Below are 19,125 nucleotides of genomic sequence, written 5' to 3'. Positions count from 1 at the left end.
GTCATGTCAGCGTAGAGCGCGGTACAGATGACGCGCTATACCCCACGTGACGCCAAATCAACATATAGCGCGGTACAAAAGGATTAAATATCCAATTCGAATATAATAGAAGGACTAAAATAAATAATTAAGCCCCTTCTAACAATCAACCATACAGAAATATTTAAGCCCCCTTCCCATTTGGGTGAGAGTGATAGGGCTCTCCATGTCTCATGAACCAAACGTCGAGAGTGAAGATCAGTAACATCATTGGTAGGTCTGTCGCGGTGGATTTGAGGAATGGTGACGGTCGACTTAGAGAGTTTTTAAGGATCAAAGTGGAAATAGATATTAAAAAGCCCCTCAGAAGGTGCCTAAATGTAGGAATGAGGACGGATGGAAGCATCCGACAGTGCCTCCTAAAATACGAGAGACTTCCTGCTTTTTGCCATGGATGTGGATTGCTGGGGCATGTTATTGTGGAATGCCCAACGTTTATAGTTAACAACTCTAACCTCCTCCAATACGGTAATTGGCTAAGAGTTAGACCGAGTTGGTACCAAGCAAGTGCTGCGAGGGTTCGAAGAGGTGGCATTTACTATGTGGAGCAAGAGGACCTCTCCTCCACTGAACAGGATCCTTCTATGGGAAGTTCTTTCAGATCCTCTAGGATGTGGTCCATTCTACCAGATGGAGGCACAGGTGAATCACACCCTCAACCTGACCCTAGGGGCTCCAAAACTATTGTGCTTGAGGAAGCATCAGAACCGGTTGAAGAACAGGGTGCGGACAATGAGTTCCCCATCCAAGCTACCTCGAATGGAAGAAAGCAGATTATTGAGCTGGTGTTTTCAAATAATGGTAAGAGGAAAAGTGGTGACAACCATGGCGGTAAGAAGCGAAACAAAAAGACTTATAGACAAAACGAGCAGTCAGTGGCGGCTAACTCCACAACTCTTCAAGCGAGAATTTAGATGGAATGCCCGATCCATCTCCCAAAGGTGGCGCCTTTATTGATTCAACGGCGGAAGCTGGTGAGCAGCCCTGCCGATCGTCATGAGTTTCGTTTGTTGGAATTGTCGCGGGCTTGGAAACCCAACGACAATTCAAGAGCTTAAAAGAATCATTGTTAAAAAGTTTACCTTGCTTGTCTTTATCTCGGAAAATAGACTGAGGAAAAACAAAGCCGAGCGTGTTCGGATTAGGGTCGAGATGAGAAATTGTTTTGTTGTTGAGAGGTCCGAGGGATGAAATCAAAATAATCACGACCGTTTGATGATCGTTGGAAATTCAATCTGACTTTGACATTTGATTTGAGTTTAATCAAAATAAATTAAAGTGGACCCCGGTAGATATTAGTTGGTCTGCATTAAGATCAACCGTTGTCCGGAAACCGGACCGAACATGGAAGCAGAAAGAACATGGAGAAAGTAATGTAAGAGAGAACGCAAAAAAAAAAAAAAATCAATAGATTTCAAATTCAAACGCTCAAATTCTTTAATTTTGCTCCACCAAATCCGATGAAATTCAAAACCCAGCTTTAAAATTCCTATCTTTTCAATACCCAGACCCCAATTTTGATTAAATTCCCCTCATTGAAGTTGCTCTTTTTGCTTCATTATTAGTCGCTCTTTATCTTCCAGTTCCCAAAATTTGGAGCGAACCAAAATCCAAGATTTTTTCCTCAATTTCTCAATCTGGTATTCTTCAAAATCATGGGAATCCAAAATGACATAGTGATGTTCAACGTAGGTGGAAGAATCTTTGAAACGACAGCCACAACACTTGCAAACGCAGGCCGTGATACGTTCTTCGGTGCATTATTCGACGACGATTGGGACTTACGACAGCAGCAGAACCAAGAATTCTTCATCGATCGGAACCCGGACTGTTTCGCCGTACTACTCGATCTTCTCCGCAACGGAGATCTCTGCATCCCTCCCAATGTCCCCGAAAGGCTTCTTTACAGAGAAGCCATGTTTTATGGGTTAATTAACCATGTTCGTATGGCAAAGCTTGGTCCTTTTGATGGTAACAGGCTAAATCTATCGAAATCAGTAACGGGTGGAGCCCCGGGGGATGGAACCGCCATACGAGCCGGTCCGGACGGCGGCTGCTGCGTGGCTCACGGTAGCATGGTCCATGTTTTTGATTGGATGTTAGAAGAACACCCGCCACTCAACCTTGATTACCAGAGGGTCAACGACATAGGTTGGGTCAACGCTGAGAATGTCTTGATAAGTGCTTGTGAAAGGCTGGGGAAAGGAGATGGTGGTATGGGATTGTTTAGTTCGTACACTGGTGATTTAAGGTACAAGTTTAATGTTGTCCATGATGATCAAATCAAGAGTTACACCGCTTGTGCTTTGAGTTTCAGCCCTGATTTTAATATATTTGCAAGTTGTAAAGGGAGGAGCAATGAATATGGTATCGGAGTTTGGGACCAAGTTACCGGCAAACAGATTGATTTCTTCTACGAAAGTCCGGGTTGGTCACTCGGCGAAGCCGATAAACTCCAATGGCTAAATGGGACAAACTGTTTGCTAGTCGCCACTTTGTTTCCCAGGAAAGATAACTGTTACATCAGTTTACTTGATTTCAGACGGAAGACAATGGTTTGGTCTTGGTCCGACATCAGTGCTCCTTTAACCGTTGATGAAAAACGTGTGAGGGATGCCATTGCAATGGAGGAATGCAACTCGGTGTGTGTCGTTAATGAGTACGAGGATTTGGGGTTTATTGATTTGAGGTTCAACGGGGGAAGTGTAAGGTGGAGTTCAAGGAGTAGGCTGATGAAAGGGAAGATGCCGGATGAGCCTTGTTATCCGAAACTGGCTTTGCATAATGGGCAGTTGTTTTCGTCAATGAACGATTGCATCTCGGTGTTTTGTGGACCTGATTGGGTCTTGACATCTAGGCTTCGAAGGAGTTATGGCGGTTCGATATGTGATTTCTCGATAGGCGGTGATCGGCTCTTTGCACTTCATAGCGAGGATAATGTGTTTGACATATGGGAAACTCCGCCAGTGCCGGTTATATGATTCAGGTCATAGTTTCATTGCTGGAGCAGTGCTTTAATGGTCATTTAAGTTATGAGGTAGTTGGACATGGAGGATCAACTCATAGTTGCAGCAAATATTATAGGTTTAGGCAAAAAGATTTGAGGGTGATATTTAAAGTTATGTTTTGTATGTATAGTTTGCTTGCTATTTCAAAGAAATGAAATTGATTGCTAGGGTTCTTAGTTTGTGAAGTGTCTGCTCATTGTGAAGTTGGTTTAATTGATCCGTGTAACTATTCTTAAAGACTTGGATATCGGACACCGAAGTCTAGCTGTTGCCAATGTTCCTTGGACACCAAGGCCAGACGGAGTACCAGCACTATTGACTCTAGCAAGATCTTGGAGTTTGAGCACCGGTCAAATTTGTGCCGATGGTGCTGATGGTGTTCGAGCTTATGCTTGATTATCTTACAGGTATCAAACATTTGATAGCTTCATGAGCTTATGCTTTGCCTGAAGTTAGGTTAGTGGCTAACTACTTTTAGTTCTAGATGAGTTCCGATTCGATGCAATCCTAATCTCTGGTACACAAAATCAACTGACGATAATTGATAAGCACCCACCATAACAAACCCCACCTTCTGCATTTACTAGTCTTTGGTCATTCATGAACCAGCTGGTCCATCCACAGAGTTCATTTCCTCTATATTTGCTTTCTTCTGTTGGAATAGGGAATATGTTGAAACATAATGATTTCAGCACAGGAATGAACACTTGGTGAAACCGAAAGTGATGGCTAACAGATAAGGAAGAACCAAAAAAAGAAGGGCAATGGACCCCAAGGTCTTAAAAATATCAAGCCATTATTACTCTCTTGAGAAATGGAATTGGGCAACATTCTTCTGGGGTAGCTTCTCATCCCCTCCTCGTCTACATGGCACAGTGCCATTATTGTCTTCATCTGACCCCAATTCCATGGAACGTTGTTTAGGTACTGTCGTCGACATTGTCTGATGGAGTTTAATGGAGAAAACTAAAAAGAGAGAGAATGAGAAGCACCTCTTTTGACTCTCGATTGGCCATTGGCTCGGACCCTGAAAATCAAACCAATAAAGTGAAAGAGATCACATGAAAAGACCCAGCCTCTCCCAATGGAAATGAATTTGACATTTGCTGCAAAGTTCACTCTTTCTGCTCTTTGACTGGTTGTCTCTTGCTCTCCACTAGCAGCCTATTTTGTGGACAACAATCCATACTGATGACTACCAATTGCTTATCATCCATGGCTTCTTGGAACCCTTTTTATCACACAATCATGATGGGACATCAATGGCTACATAGGCATTTGTTCTTCTTCCTGAATATTATCCTACAAGTTCTAGCCCAACCACCCAAAATCCATTACTACTGGAATCTTCTTTTTTAGTACACTACTTAACTACCATTTCATAGTGTTCATTGCCTAACGTAGCAGTTAACCAACAACTACAAAAAGTAACCAATCTTTAAACTGGAATTAAGTCATCCCAATCCCACCATAATGTTGTGAACTCTACAGAAGAGGCAAGTTATATATTTTCTAATACTTTTAAAGTCGAGTTCGAGTGAGTATTGTTGAGCTCGATTCGACTCGAAGACTCATGAGCCTAAAATTTTCAAGCTCAACTTGAAATCATGATCTGGAGCTCGTAAAAACTCAAAAAAAAAAGCTCGAAATGAAAACAAAATCTTAAATTTAACTTGATTGAAATGTCAAACTCGAACCTGAACCTTAAATACATGAAAATCTTATATTATATTTTTAAAAAAAACTCAACACATAAATGTTAATATTATTAATAATTTATTTTTTTTTAAAATAAAATCTTAATATATTATATTTAATTGTTGTTAGCTGCAGTTAACTCGGGATGACCACATCTTAATTAAATAAAAACGAAAGTGATCATATCTTAATTAAATAAAAACGGAAGTAGTCATATGTTATGTTTTTTGAAATTAATGACCAAAAGAGGAAAAAAACAAACATAAGTGATCATATGTGTAGTTAATCCAAAAAAATAATGTAATAAAATTATGCCAAAAATGGTGAAGTGTGTGATCAATTGAATGGTTTGTTTAATTGTTTCGTCTCTTCAATTCATTGAATCATCACTGCGTGGTTCTCATTTTCTTGCTCCTTTCAACATTTATTTATTTTATTTTTTAAAGGGAAATATTTTCGTCATTGATAATTTTTTTCTCTATAATACAGAACTAAACAAATTCAAGCTATTAACTCACAATCCCTCAACAGTAGATCAGTCACCTCAGTCAGAGGCGGTATGAACTACCAACCCAATACTTCTTCCTCGCGCCATGGTAGTAAACTTATCCGCAACCATATCAGCTATCCTATTAACATGGGCAATCTTCGTTTCCCAAGTGCGACGAAATAATCCTCTTACCAGTGTAACGATGGCACTATCCTCACTATCGTTCATCGGTGTTGTGATAATCTCAAAGGCCGTCTTGTAATCCGTCTCGACCTCCACCTTCCTAAATCCCATATTCCATGCAAGCAAAAGTGAGTCATGGAGAGACCATAATTCAGCATTCAACACTGTGCAACTTCCTAAGCTTCGTGAAAATCCCTGAAACCAAGTACCCTGAGCATCTCGTATGACCAGCCAGTTGCTGCCAATCTGCGGCTGTCCTTCCATAGCGCCGTCAGCATTGATTTTCACCCAGCTATAATCCGATTTCCTCCAACGATCAGGAACCTATTGTAGCCGACTGCTTCCAGAAATTCATCACGTAACTGAAAACAATGCGGCAGAAAATCTTCATGCTCAACAGGTTCACTCTGGAAAATAACACAGTAGCGACACTTTCAAATTTTCCAGCAGATAACAAGAAATAACAGACCACAATTCCGACTACTAATAAAAAACCTTGCTCTCCTGAATGTTCGTAACAATCCACTCCTTCCACGACATCTGTATGAAATCTTGCAGCTTTTCAGAGAGGATAAGCCGACGCAAATATCGAAGGCAAAAGGACAGCGGCATAACGCATGACTTATGTCCTCCTCTTCAGTCCGACATATATCAGACGTTGCCGAACCAGCAATGTGTCGTCTATGTCTTTCCACGTTAGTCAACAACCGCCCATGAAGTGCCACTCAAAGAAAGACTTTGAGCCTTTGCGGAACATTAACACTCCAAACAAGTCGCCAAACATCGTTAGTATCATTCGACTCTAAAGGAGACAGAGCCTCATACGCCAAGTGAACCGAAAACGCGTGAGTCATCTCCCACTTCCATATCGGAGCGTCATTACATTCGCAACTTTGGTTCGGTAACACCTTCCGAATATAAAACCAATTCCATTCCCTAGAAGGAGCCGTCATTGCATTAACAGCTATCGATTGAGGGATGATGCCATTCACGCATGAATAGCAAGCGGTTCCGATCCATCAATCCATGAATCGTACCAGAAATCCGTTGTAGCACTGTTGTGAATATTCCATAATATACTTTACCGTAACTCCCCCTATGCAGCTCAACCCCTTTCATAATCTAGAGCATATCGGCTTCGATATATCGACTGGACTTTGATCACTCCAACGGTACTTACTCTTGATTACCTTCACCCACAACTTATCCGCTCCCTCAATCAATTGCATCCCGATCTTCATTAGGAAAGCCTGGTTCTGCCTTTCTAAATCCTTTATACCTAGACCACCGTTTTGAACCGGGAGTTTCACTGTGTCCCACTTCACAAGCGCCAAACTATTTCCCCTTCTTTCGCATTCCACACGAATCGCCGAATCAACTTCTCAATAGTATCGCACACTCCTTTTGGGAGCCAAGTCGGTTGCATAGCATAGGATGGAATTGCTTGCAAAACGGCTTTCGCAAGAGTTATACGCCCAGCTAGCGGTAAAGTCCTAGCAGCCCAACCGGTTAAGCGCTGCTCCACCCTTTCAATCATATATCTAAAAGTCGCCTTCGTCACTCTTTTGTGTAGCAATGGCACTCCCAAATATTTCCCCAGGTCTTGAACAGCTTCAAATCCAAGGTTCTGAGTAATCACATTACTCATCTCCACACCATAATTCTTAGAGAAAAAAACTTTCGTTTTCCCTTCACTTACACGATGACCAGAGCTAGCATAAAAGTTCTCCATAACATCTTTAATAGCCATAACTTGATCAAGAGAGGCTTCCGAAAAAAGGATCTCGTCATCGCGAAGAACAAATGCGATATGCGAATTTGTCTCCACGTTCCGTTCTCAACCCGCATATTGATTGCATGGGATAACCGTTCCATACAAAGAACAAATATATAGGGAGATATGGGATCTCCTTGACGAATACCCCTAGAAGGGGTAAAGCTCTCCGAAGTGCTGCCGTTCCACAAAATCTGTGTAGGAACTGATGTAACGCATCTCATAATCCACCTAACAAAACGATCCGGGAGGCCCACTTCTACAAGAGTTTCCTCGATAAATCCCCATATACAGCTCAACCCCTTCTATAATCTAGAGCATCTCGGCTTCAATAATACCATATAATTTAAGGTTAAAAAAATTGCTTTATAAAAAGAAAAAAGATCTTGATGTACTGAAATGAGCATGAAGGTGCTCGAGAAAATTAATAAAAAAACTTGTATATATTTATGGATGATTCTGCCACGTTTGACAAACACTAATGATGAGCATCATTAATTTAATTTATAAAAAAATTAAATTTCTAAAGTATTCAACATATAATTATAAATTATTTAAAAATTTAAAGGTGAATTATTTAAAATAAAGATAAATTATACCAATGACACCTAACTATTGCTCCTTTTGACCACTATTTTTGAAATTTTGTCAATCAAGTCACTCAATTATTTGAATGCATTCAATTAAGTCACTTATCATTAATATTTAACAAAGAAGTTGATGTGGTAATTAAATTATGTGGTATAATTACACATTTGGTCACTGTTACTTACATATTCTATCAAATTGATCCTAATTTTAAAAAATTAAAATAAACTTAACCCTCAAATCAAATGATGTCATGTGTCACTGGTCTACCAAATTGGTGAAAATTAAATTGAACAAATTTTAAATTTTAAATTCTAAAATGATAGAATATATAGATTAAAACATATAGTTAGGCCTTTAAAAGAGCTTTTTATATAAATTTTAAATTTAATCTTAATCTTACTTAGAGAGAAGAAAAAATAGAGACATTAGGGTAAAAAAAGGAAATGTTCTTAGTAAATCTAGAATTTCATCGTATGGTATGTATGGTTAAATAAATTGATTCATTAACTATCCTTTTGTTTCGTCGTAGGATAAAATAAACATTTTCCCTAAAATATCTTAAACTATCATTTCTCTGAATTCTATATTAGTTGTGCTTTCTAATATGGTATTTTTCATCGTAGGTCTTGGGTTTCCTTTCTAAGCTTTCGTTGCTGCTCATTCTTATTCGTTGGTTATGGAGTAGTCCAAGGGCTTCTCGCATAAGAAAGTTAATGTCGTTCTCGACGAAATGAATTTCTTGCTATGGAAATAGCATATTCTGCTTACTGTCCGTAGTAATCGCCTGGAACAGTTATTGACTGCAGCTTTGAAGCCACCACCGGAGACGGTTCTTGATGATCAGGACGAGGTAAATGTTAATTATGCTTTTGAAGATTTTTTTGGTGCGGGACAGTGCGCTTGCATCGTGGCTTTTTTCCACTATCAGTATTCGTCTTCTTCCTTAGTTTGTGGGTGTTGACTCGGTTGCGCAGTGTGGAATACGATGCAAAAACTATTTGCTAACAGATCTACAACTGCTGATATGAGTTTGCATTGTAAGCTGCAATCGCTTAAGAAAGGGAATGACATAATGCGTGTTTATTTTACTCGAGTGAAAGAAGTGTGCGATGCGCTTGCTTCGTGTGGTAGTGCAGTCTCGCACGCTTGTAATGTTGTAAGCATTTTGAAAGGGCTGCCCAGAGAATATCAACCGTTTATGATGGTTATCACAACGACGAAGGAAACTCTCTCCTTGGAAAGTCTTTATATGGTTCTTTTAGATGATGAGGCTCAGTTAGCCAATTTTGATGAATCATTAGACTCTATTCCTATAAGTGCCAATGTTGCTCAGCATGAGGTGGTTATTGATTCCTCTAATAGTGGTCGGTGTGATTCCAAATCCTCACGCTCGCCTTTAGTACTCCGGTCTGGAAGTCGAGGTCAAGAAAGAGCTCGGATACAATGTCAGGTTTGTGGCAAACTTGGTCACCTGGTTGATCGTTGTTGGCACCGTTATGATGAAGATTTCATGCGTGTTACCTCTGATACTCGATCTCACAAAGGTCAGTCTACTAATACTCATTATTTCGTTCCTGAAACTTCTAACATTGGTTGTGAGTGTTGTAAAGGATGTTCTCAAGCAGCAGATCAACCATAAGTTAATGTGGTTTCTAAATCAGCCAATCACTAGGTAGTAGATTTGGGATCAACGCACCACATTACTCCTTATGTTGTCAATGTCTCAAACCCTGTTGAGTTTAGAGGCTTAGGTAAACTTAATGTGGGAAATGGAGTTTCCCTTGATATTCATACTATTGGTAATTCAGTTGTGGCTTCTTCTTCAAGAACCTTGCTATTGAATGATTTATTACATGTGCCTCGTATAACAAAGAATTTGCTTTCTAAGCTTGCTAGAGATAATTCCGTTTATTTTGAGTTCCATGCTGAGAAGTGTTATGTTCGAGATGAATCTTCTAAAGAGGTCCTACTGCGAGGTGAAGAGAAGGGTAGCATGTATACTTTTACATTTGGTTGTAAATGTGAAGAATGGCTTGGTGCTACTGCTCATCTTGTGTGAGCTGATATGTCTCAATTTGAGCTTTGGCATCGTCGTTTAGGGTATCCAGCTCACTATGCTTTAGATAAAATAACTAAGGAAATATATGTAAAGTTTGATTTTGATATTAATAAAACTTGTGTGGCTTGCTTTATGGGAAAGAGTCACATATTGTCTTTTTCTCCATCCAATACTCAGTATTCTGCTCCTTTTGAACATATTTTCTTAGATTTATGGGGACATCCTCACATTGCATCTAATGGTTTCTGTTACTATATTTTGTTTGTGGACGCGTTTACTCGTTTTACATGGATTTATCTTCTCAAAAATAAGGCACAAGGTCTATCAGTGTTTCAGTTGTTTCATAAGTTTGTAGTAAATCAATTTGGAGTATCGACCAAAGTTGTTGTCAAGGCTGAGATAGTACATTGTTTGTCCTGTCCTCACACATCGGAGCAGAACGGCGTTGTTGAACGAAAATACCGCCATATAATTGAGTTTGGTCTGTTTTGTTGGCTCAGGCGTCCTTGCCCATTCGATATTGGTCATATGCAATGGTGGCTTATGTTCATCTCATCAATCGTCTACCTACAAAGGTGCTTGAAGGGGTGTCACCGTTTGAGAATCTGTTCAACAAGAAGCCTGAACTCCTAAACAGCTTTACTCTGTTCGATCACCGACTGGTTATCATCGTGAGGAGAGTCAAAAGCAATAGAGTTCCGGTGTAACCAAATATTCCAAACAAGAGCACCAAAGAAAATATCCCAACCATTCCTATCACCGACAAAATCAGTCGTACCTCCCAAAGTCAAAAGAATCCACTCATGTAGATTCATATCCAAATACTCGGCAAGTTTATTACCCCGACCAAATGCAGACCAAATAAAAGTAACCGAAGAACAGCGGTGCAGCAGATGATCAACGGTCTCCGCATTTGTTAAAACGCTCTCAGTACAACAAAGCCATAAAAAGAGTTTTATTTTTTGTAGACCTTGAAATTCACTAATCATCACCCAAACATTATTCAAAGCACTATATGGTTCAGCAGTATGGAACTCATACGCCGACTTAATAGAGAAGCGATAATCAGCATTAAGGCTCCAGCCAATCGAGTCGTCTGCAAGGTGACCCAGAGGGCCCTTTTTTGCAGCGATACGCAACAAAATATCCGATGAATGAAAATGTTCAAATTAAAACCATCACCAATTCCCATTACCATCCGTCGTATCAAGTATCAACTATGGTAATCCGATGCATATCAATGGCTCCAGCCGCCATCACATAATCTATCAAAGGGCCACAATCATCATGTCATGCATCAAACCAAAAATCAACTAACTTACCGTTGTTGATACACCAAGAAACATGATTTCTAACATCCGCCCACATAGTTGCAAGACCCTAAATAAGGGGTGCGACACGAGGACTTTCTAGTAGATCACCCATCCAAGTACTACTCTCGCCTAAACACGGTTAATTGCGGAGTTGTGGTGAGATTTGGTGCATTATCACTAGTGTCATCGCACCCACTATTTGGTTCAGTTTGATCTTTTTTCTAGATTTTTAAAACTATCTGTTTAAATTTTGTGTAAATTACGCGTTTAGTACCTAAATTATCAATTTTAATTTATTTTATCACCTAAACTTTCAGTTGTTTCAAAATCATACCTAAAATTTAGTTTTTGATTAATTTTAGTACCCATGTTCAAATTTTAACGTTAAATTTTAAAAAAATTGAAAGTTTAGGAACTATAACAGATCAAAATTGATAGTTTAGGTACTAAACACGTTTAGTTTTTAACGGTGGGTACTAAAAACAATAAAAACTAAACGTTAGGTATGATTTTGAAAACATTAAAAGTTTAGGTACTAAAACATATCAAAACTGATAATTTAGGTATTAAATATTTAGTTTACCCTTAGTTTTTTATATTTCCATACTAATTCTAATATTTTGAGATTTCTAATGTAAACTGAATAAAAGAAAACAATAATTTTAAAATTTATTAACAACAAATTACTCAAATATTACTATTAGCTCAAATTTTATTTTCTCTATTTCTTTACGCAATTTGATCCGTTGTTTCACTCCTGCGAATCAAGGGCAAAGGATTAGCCATTCCTCTTATTCACTATTCTATTATTATTCTGTTATATATTTTTACTACTAAATATTTATTAGTATAGCATATTTTTAAATATATATATATATATAAAGAATTCAAATCGACATTGTAAAGAGATTAAAATTAAATAAAAATATATCTTATAACATATTATTACAATATGTAATTTAAATTAATTAATCAATAAATTAAATATTAATGATCATATAAAATTATTATTTTTATCACATTTATTTTAAGTTTTGAAGCATAAACTTCATATACATATATATATATAACACCACCATATACATAAAAAGAGGGGAAGGACAAGCTTTTTAAACATTATAAAAACCATATACAGTGAACTCTCTAAGATTTGCTTTCTTATATTGATTCTTACATTTAATGTACAATTTAATATTAACAATAATTGACCCCTTTCTAAAAAAATATTAGCATAAATCTAATTCTTTTAATTTAAATATTGATATTTAATCTATTGATCAAGTAAATTAGATCACGTTCTATTAAGATTTATTACGATAACGATTCTCTCAATTCAATTTACTTCGCTCCCATCATAAAAAATTCGACCAAATTTGATCCGAATTTCAAACCCAAACTCTAAACAAGCAAAACTCAAACTGTCATCAAGTACTTGGAGGGAGATAAATTCAGAAGCATACTTAAGAAACAACAAGCAGACGGACATTGAGACAACCTCGAAAATAGAAAATTCTCCGACATATTAGTCCATCGTCTACTATCGAAAATCATAGATAATCCAGAAATATTAACTCTAATGTTACTGAAGAAACCGTCCTCTAATCGCTGCTGCTTAGTCCTTCTGCTGCTGGACAACTTCCACAGCTTCATGTTGTTCACCGTAATCCTGCAGTGAGAAAGAGAACAATGATTCACGAAACTAACTACGGAAGAACTTTCATTCTGTGTTCTCTAGATATTGCTTGGCAGTAGGGTCGATCGAAAACGAAAATATGCTTAAACGAAACAAAACAGGTTGACGAATCGAATGTATTTTGAAGTAAACTATACTGTGGTTCCATGTACATTATGCATACCTTCACAACTACGCAGGAGCAACCGACAACCTTCCGTGCTTTCCCCTCGGAGTCTATCTTACACAACTTCACATAGAGATTAAACAAAGTTAGCTCGTCTTGAATGCAAGGAGATAATTCAAACGAATACAAGCAATGAAATGCCACTTACACCGGCCCACTCGCCAAGAGTTTTTGAACTCGGCGCATGTAGCAATTTGACGTTGTGATCAGCACAGAGGGCCTTGACCAGCTTAACATAATCCGGTTGGTCACAGTCATCAGCTATAATGCAAAGATGAGCATTGTGCTTTTCGATTGCCTTTGCAGCTTCGTGTAGGCCGCGTGCAAGACCGCCGTGAGCCTGTGACTTCCTCACCACAAGGGGCAAGGCTGTGTTGATGTCCATTGGCTCACCCAGAGCGGGCGCTGCCTCGGGTTGAGCAACGGCAACTTCTTCCCTGCAAGAAGCAACCGGCACGAATTCCGCATAAAAACATACAAACATGACAAAAAAAGGTATCAAAATAAAGATGAAAACTTTCAAAGAAAGAACACATCTGGAATAACAGAGAACAATTCAAGCAATCCATATTAACATGCAACAGTGAAGCAAACTAAACACAGAGCCTACATAATGAAAATGCAAGCAGCTTGAATTTATATAGAGAAATCAAAACAAACGCAACAAGAAGATCAAATTCTTCTGACATGGCCACGGTAAAGGAATGAATTTTCACTTACCCTGACATTTTTTTGAGCTGAAGTTGGAACCGGATGTACTGTTTCTTGTTAGCAAAAAGAGAAAAACGAAAACAGTGTTAAGAAAATGGATCTTTTAGCTAAGCTAATACTGAAAGTAAAGCAAAAGGAACATGAAGAGCGGCGAACCCTGGAGAGATAATATGCAGCAGCTGTTGGCGCAGGAATGGAAAAGGGTTAAGCGAAAGACTTTATAAACGCAGCCCTATTTTCCAATACTCTAGTGGGTCTCTTGGGCTTATATTATTCTTCTTTTGTTTGGGTTTATAAAGCCCAGTTAAGTTGAAGTTGTTAAAGCTGAATTTAACGCCGACCATCTACATTCTCAAAAACTAGATCGCCGTCGGGTGGCGGGAAAATCTTTCGAAGAGGAGAATCAACTGTCAATTTTCTTCCATTTCTCTCAGCGGTAACTTTCTATCAAGATTGCTAATTTTGGTTGGATTGGTTTCTGTGGAGTTTAGTTCTGTGCATTGAACATAGAAGTTCATTATCTTTAATCAAGCTCAGCAGCCCGGTGCACTCCTCCATGGCAAACATGTCTGTTTGTCACTTTGCTATGAAAGATTGGATTATTCATGCTTATTTTAGTATGGGCAGTTGTTTGGCTTGCCTGGTTAGTGTTTATTTCAGTTTTCAATGCATTTTCAGTAGCTCAATAATGGACAAAGGGATTGCCTTTTAAGTGTTTGATGCTTTTCGTTACTGAATTCAAAACACTGTGTACCTTTGTTTTTCGTCTTGTAGGCAGTTTCAACATAGAGATGAGAAGCGTTGGCTGCTTTCATTTTCTCTTTTGTACTGTTCTTAAATCGGTTTTGTTTTATATGAAAATCATGGCATTTGGGTTGTGTTGCTAAAGTTCATACACTTTGCAGGTCGATTGCAACATCCCTGAACCCGGGGATAATATTCTTCTTCAACTTCAATGGCTCTGCGGAAGCCACCACTCCCTAGAATTCTTCTTGACAACGTCTCTTGCATGAGAAATGCACAACAAATATTGCGACACGTCAATGTCTCGGTTCATGATGGTGGAGCACTCGTGTTGACAGGCAGCAATGGCTCCGGCAAGACTACTTTCCTGCGAATGTTAGCGGGGTTCTCTAAACCTTCAGCTGGTCAGATTCTTTGGAACGGCCACGACATTACTCAGTCAGGCATATTCCACCAATACAAGCTTCAACTGAATTGGCTTTCCCTCAAGGATGCAGTGAAAGAAAAGTTCACAGTCCTTGACAATGTTCAATGGTTCGAGGTTCTTGAAGGTAAGCATGGCAAGTCCATGTCTTCCCTGGAACTCATGGGTCTAGGAAGACTGGCAAAAGATAAGGCAAGAATGCTTTCGATGGGGCAACGAAAGAGGCTGCAGCTTGCTAGGTTGCTTGACTTCGATAGGCTGATTTGGCTACTAGATGAGCCTTCAGTCGCACTAGATGAGGAAGGGGTAAGGTTGCTAGAATACATTATCGCAGAGCATCGAAAGAAAGGTGGTATTGTTATTGTTGCAACGCATCTCCCTATTCAGATTGAAGATGCCTTGAATTTGAGGTTGCCACCTAGGTTTCCCAGAAGGATGACTTTGGTAGACATGCTTGATCGTGCGGATATTGCATGAATCAGGCGAAGTAAAGCTACACTGGTCGATATGTTCGACCATCACTCATCTCATGGTCACCCAAATTCGGCTGGTTATCTTATCTTTGAGAAAGCTTTAGCCGTGCATCCTTCATGTCCATTCATGGCACTGCCAACAAATGTTGATGCTCGCAGATATATACGGTGTGTTGGAATAACATTCTATACTTTCGAGTTGTGACAAATTGGCCCAAATAAGGTTTCTACTAGATACTCTCTTAAATGTAGTAAACTAGTACAAAACATTAACTTATATTGTGGAGGGTGAAACATAAGTATCAAATTTGAATGATTCCATTTTTTTTTCTCTGGTTCATGTAGATTAGAGTTTTATTTAGCATTTAGTTGGCACAACTTCTATAGTTATAAGCTTTTCAAGGCATTTCGGTTTTTGCCGTTAAAATTCATAATTCCTCAATCCCTACAAATAGAAGGTTGATGCACTTAAATTAGGCTTCAACTCGCAGCCTTTAACAACAATACTAATCGAATTAAGATTCAGTTAATAATCGGATTTTTTTTCTTCCAATACATGTTTTCAAACCAAATAAGATGACGAATCCTTAAAAGGAAACTTCTGAAGATGAAAATCGGATGAACATAAAGTCTAACGGTGTATGGGCTTTTAAATGACTAAAGTTTCACTCTTTAATCCTTTTGGGTAAATTACACGTTTAGCATCTAAGCTATCATTTTTTGATCCGTTTTAGTACTTAAAATTTTAATTTTTCAAAACCATACCTAAAGTTTAGCTTTGCTTCATTTTAGTACCCACCATTAAAAACTTTAGTTTTGTTTCATTTTAGTACCCCATTCAAAATTTAATGTTAAGTTTCAAAAAATCGAAAGTTTAGGTATTAAAACATATCAAAATTGATAGTTTAGGTACTAAACGCGTTAAGTTGTTAACGACTGGTGCTATAATGAAATAAAAACTAAATGTTAGGTATGATTTTAAAAAAATTGAAAGTTTAGGTACGAAAACGGATTAAAATTGATAATTTAGTTACTAAATGCATAGTTTACCTAATCCTTTTTGGTCATTCAACCATTATAAAAGGCAAAGATAAGCAGAGACATGAAGGTATGCAAAAGCTCTCTCATTAGTTTAAGATGAGGCTTTGCTCTCAAGAAGGTGGCTGGTTTTTCTAAAGGGTGGTTGCTCCCCTCCTCTGATTGATAAGCGAAGCCTATGATTTCACTTTCACTTACAGATGTTTATCTACAACAACCCTTTGTCTCTCTCTGTCTATGTACTCTAGTACATCCGATTCGCAATCTCCATCGTCGTCATCGTCGCTTCAGCATCTCGTTGTGCTAATATTGTTTCTTCTTCTTCTTGTTCATCATCATCATTCAAAACCCTCGACGCAATGAGGCAATGATGATTTTTTTGTTATTAAAGTTCAGACTTTTGAAGGGAAAAGGTCGTAGCTTGGCGGGGCAACTCTTTTTGTTGCAGCCACCGGCTTTGTTTCTTTACTTGTCTGACAAAAGGCGAATCTGAGCCTCCCCCATCTCTCATTTTCTAGTTTTTTCCTCCAGGTTTTGTGCTTGGCTGAGTTCTTTCCTGGCTGGGGAAAATACCCGGTATCATATCTTAATGGGATCAGTATGATTCTGGATCTAGTTGGTGATATTTTGCTAATATAAAGGAGAGGTGGAGAGTAATACTAGACCAGAACTGATTCCTAATGGTTGTTAAAAATTTGCTTTTGATTAGTTATATTAGAGTGAAGTTAAGGAATATCCTGTTGGGGAAAACGAGTTATTTCCCACACGAACGTAGTTTTAAAATTGACCTAAAATGTCAAGATTAAAACTACCAAAGGTTGCACAGCGGATAAATCTGTCAAACTATTGAATATTGAAACACAATGGAAAAGAACCGAATAAAAAACAGTAAAGGAGAGAACACACTAAATTTACAAGGTTCGACGAGAATATCGTCTACTCCTCGGGTACCACACCGGATGATAACTTCACTATATCGCCAATATTACAACAAATGGAATTCTTTGGAATTCCCAAAGTAGGAGAATGAAGAATACAAGAGGAAGAGAGAACTTGTTTTTGGGATGATTTCAAATGGAAATACTTAGGCCTATTTATAGTTGAGTTTCAAGAACAATATGTTCAAAGTTTGGCCAACTACCAAAGAATTTTCCAATGTGTACAAGTTAGCCACCAAATATGAAATTCACATGTTCAAAGTTTGGCCACCAACCAAAATGAAATTTCCAATAAGTTGGCCACCAACCAAGATGAAATTTCCAACTTGTCAACTTAATTTCTAGACAAATCTAACAAATCTCCACCTTGGCTTGAAATTACCAAGCCTACTAAACTTCTTCAACTCCCCAAATTTGTAGTGCCTCTAATTGCGCTCACAAGCTCCACACACCCGAAGGTTTTCATACTTTCAGGATGTTAATCAAGTTCAAACAATGATTGAACTTGATTACTGTTACCACCTTGGTCATCATATCTGCAGGATTTTCTGATGTCGCAATTTTCTAAAGTAGAATCTTTCCTTCTTCAAAGATCTCCCGCACAAAGTGATACCTCACGTCGATATGCTTAGTCCTTGAATGGTAGACTTGATTTTTCGCTAAGTGAATAGCGCTCTGACTGTCACAATAGAGACTAATGTGACTTTGAACAACTCCCAAGTCTTTCATCAACCCGTTAAGCCAAATTGCTTCCTTTACAGCCTCTGAAACTGCCATGTATTCTGCCTCTGAAGTAGACAAGGCCACCGTAGATTGCAATGTAGACTTCCAACTTACTGGGGCTTTAGCAAGAGTAAACAAATACCCAGTAGTTGATCGACGCTTATCCAAATCACCAGCATAATCGGAATCAACATATCCAACCATACACTGACCAAGTGCTTCATCCTGTTCAAAAACTAAACCAACATCCACGGTTTGTTGGAGATACCGTAGAATCCATTTCACAGCTTGCCAATGTCCTTCTCCAGGATCATGCATGTACCTGCTCACAACTCCAACTGCTTGTGAAATGTCAGGACGCGTACACACCATTGCATACATCAAGCTCCCAACTGCATTAGCATATGGAACTTTTGCCATATACACTCGTTCTTCGTTAGTTTTAGGAGATAATTGAGAACTAAGTTTCAAATGAGAAGCCAATGGGATACTTACATGTTTGGTATTTTCATAATGCCAAAACATTGTAATACCTTTCTCAGATACTGCTTCTGTGTTAAATAAAGCTTCCCTCTCTATCTATCTCTTCTTATCTCCATACCAAGAATCTTCTTGGCCTTACCTAGATCTTTCATCTCAAACTCTTGATTCAACTGAGCCTTTAATTTGTTTATCTCCTTTTGACTCTTCGAAGCGATCAACATATCGTCAACGTACAAGAGAAGATAAATGAAAGATCCATCTTTGAGCTTTTGCAAATACACACAATGATCATATTTGCTTCTAGTATACTTTTGCCTCCTCATAAAGCTATCAAATCGCTTGTACCACTGCCTCGGAGATTGCTTCAATCCATATAGCGATTTGTTCAGCTTACAAACCCATTTCTCACAACCACCATCTTTGTATCCTTCTGGCTGTGTCATATAGATCTCCTCTTCTAAATACCGTGCAAGAAAGCCGTCTTTACATCAAGTTGAGCTAGCTCCAAATTCAACTGTGCTACCAAGTCCAACAATATTCTAATGGAGGAATGCTTCACAACAGGGGAAAATACTTC

General features: G+C 38.5%; 3 protein-coding genes across 4 annotated transcripts; 2 read left to right on the top strand and 1 right to left on the bottom strand.

Moving 5' to 3' along the window:
* Positions 1-1,378: 1,378 nt before the first annotated feature.
* Positions 1,379-3,214, top strand: LOC120183743 (BTB/POZ domain-containing protein At2g24240-like). The gene has a single exon (XM_039188381.1). It carries the CDS (start codon positions 1,695-1,697, stop codon positions 3,018-3,020), a length of 1,326 nt encoding a protein of 441 aa, XP_039044312.1. The 5' UTR covers positions 1,379-1,694; the 3' UTR covers positions 3,021-3,214.
* A 9,426-nt stretch (positions 3,215-12,640) lies between these two features.
* On the bottom strand, positions 12,641-13,902 carry LOC120183744 (40S ribosomal protein S12-like). 2 transcript variants are annotated; one of them, XM_039188383.1, is made up of 5 exons: positions 13,882-13,902; positions 13,735-13,772; positions 13,163-13,451; positions 13,012-13,077; positions 12,641-12,821 (listed from the first exon to the last, which is right to left on the bottom strand). In XM_039188383.1, exons 2-5 carry the CDS (start codon positions 13,740-13,742, stop codon positions 12,768-12,770), a joined length of 417 nt encoding a protein of 138 aa, XP_039044314.1. In that variant the 5' UTR covers positions 13,743-13,772; positions 13,882-13,902; the 3' UTR covers positions 12,641-12,767. The 2 variants fall into 2 exon arrangements, with proteins under 2 accessions (XP_039044314.1, XP_039044313.1); XM_039188382.1 differs by having other exon boundaries at positions 13,735-13,778; positions 13,882-13,901.
* Positions 13,903-14,119: 217 nt separating this feature from the next.
* Positions 14,120-15,387, top strand: LOC120183721 (ABC transporter I family member 1-like). The gene is made up of 2 exons (XM_039188366.1): positions 14,120-14,161; positions 14,631-15,387. Exon 2 carries the CDS (start codon positions 14,681-14,683, stop codon positions 15,368-15,370), a length of 690 nt encoding a protein of 229 aa, XP_039044297.1. The 5' UTR covers positions 14,120-14,161; positions 14,631-14,680; the 3' UTR covers positions 15,371-15,387.
* The last annotated feature ends 3,738 nt before the right edge of the window (positions 15,388-19,125 follow it).

Source organism: Hibiscus syriacus, unplaced genomic scaffold (genome assembly GCF_006381635.1).
Source record: "Hibiscus syriacus cultivar Baekdansim isolate YM2019G1 unplaced genomic scaffold, ASM638163v2 tig00112801_pilon, whole genome shotgun sequence".
Classification (NCBI taxonomy): domain Eukaryota; kingdom Viridiplantae; phylum Streptophyta; class Magnoliopsida; order Malvales; family Malvaceae; genus Hibiscus; species Hibiscus syriacus.
The sequence above is the reverse complement of the archived record's forward strand: the minus strand, read 5'-3'. Positions and strand labels throughout refer to the sequence as shown.

Excerpts from the sequence above, each read along its gene's own strand:
- LOC120183743 (XM_039188381.1), top strand. The coding sequence starts at position 1,695 with ATGGGAATCCAAAATGACATAGTGATGTTCAACGTAGGTGGAAGAATC.
- LOC120183744 (XM_039188383.1), bottom strand. Across the intron at positions 13,078-13,162 it reads CTCTTGGCGAGTGGGCCGGT|TTGTGTAAGATAGACTCCGA; the intron begins GTAAGTGGCATT and ends CTCTATGTGAAG. Across the intron at positions 12,822-13,011 it reads GCTCCTGCGTAGTTGTGAAG|GATTACGGTGAACAACATGA; the intron begins GTATGCATAATG and ends TTCTCACTGCAG.
- LOC120183721 (XM_039188366.1), top strand. The coding sequence starts at position 14,681 with ATGGCTCTGCGGAAGCCACCACTCCCTAGAATTCTTCTTGACAACGTC.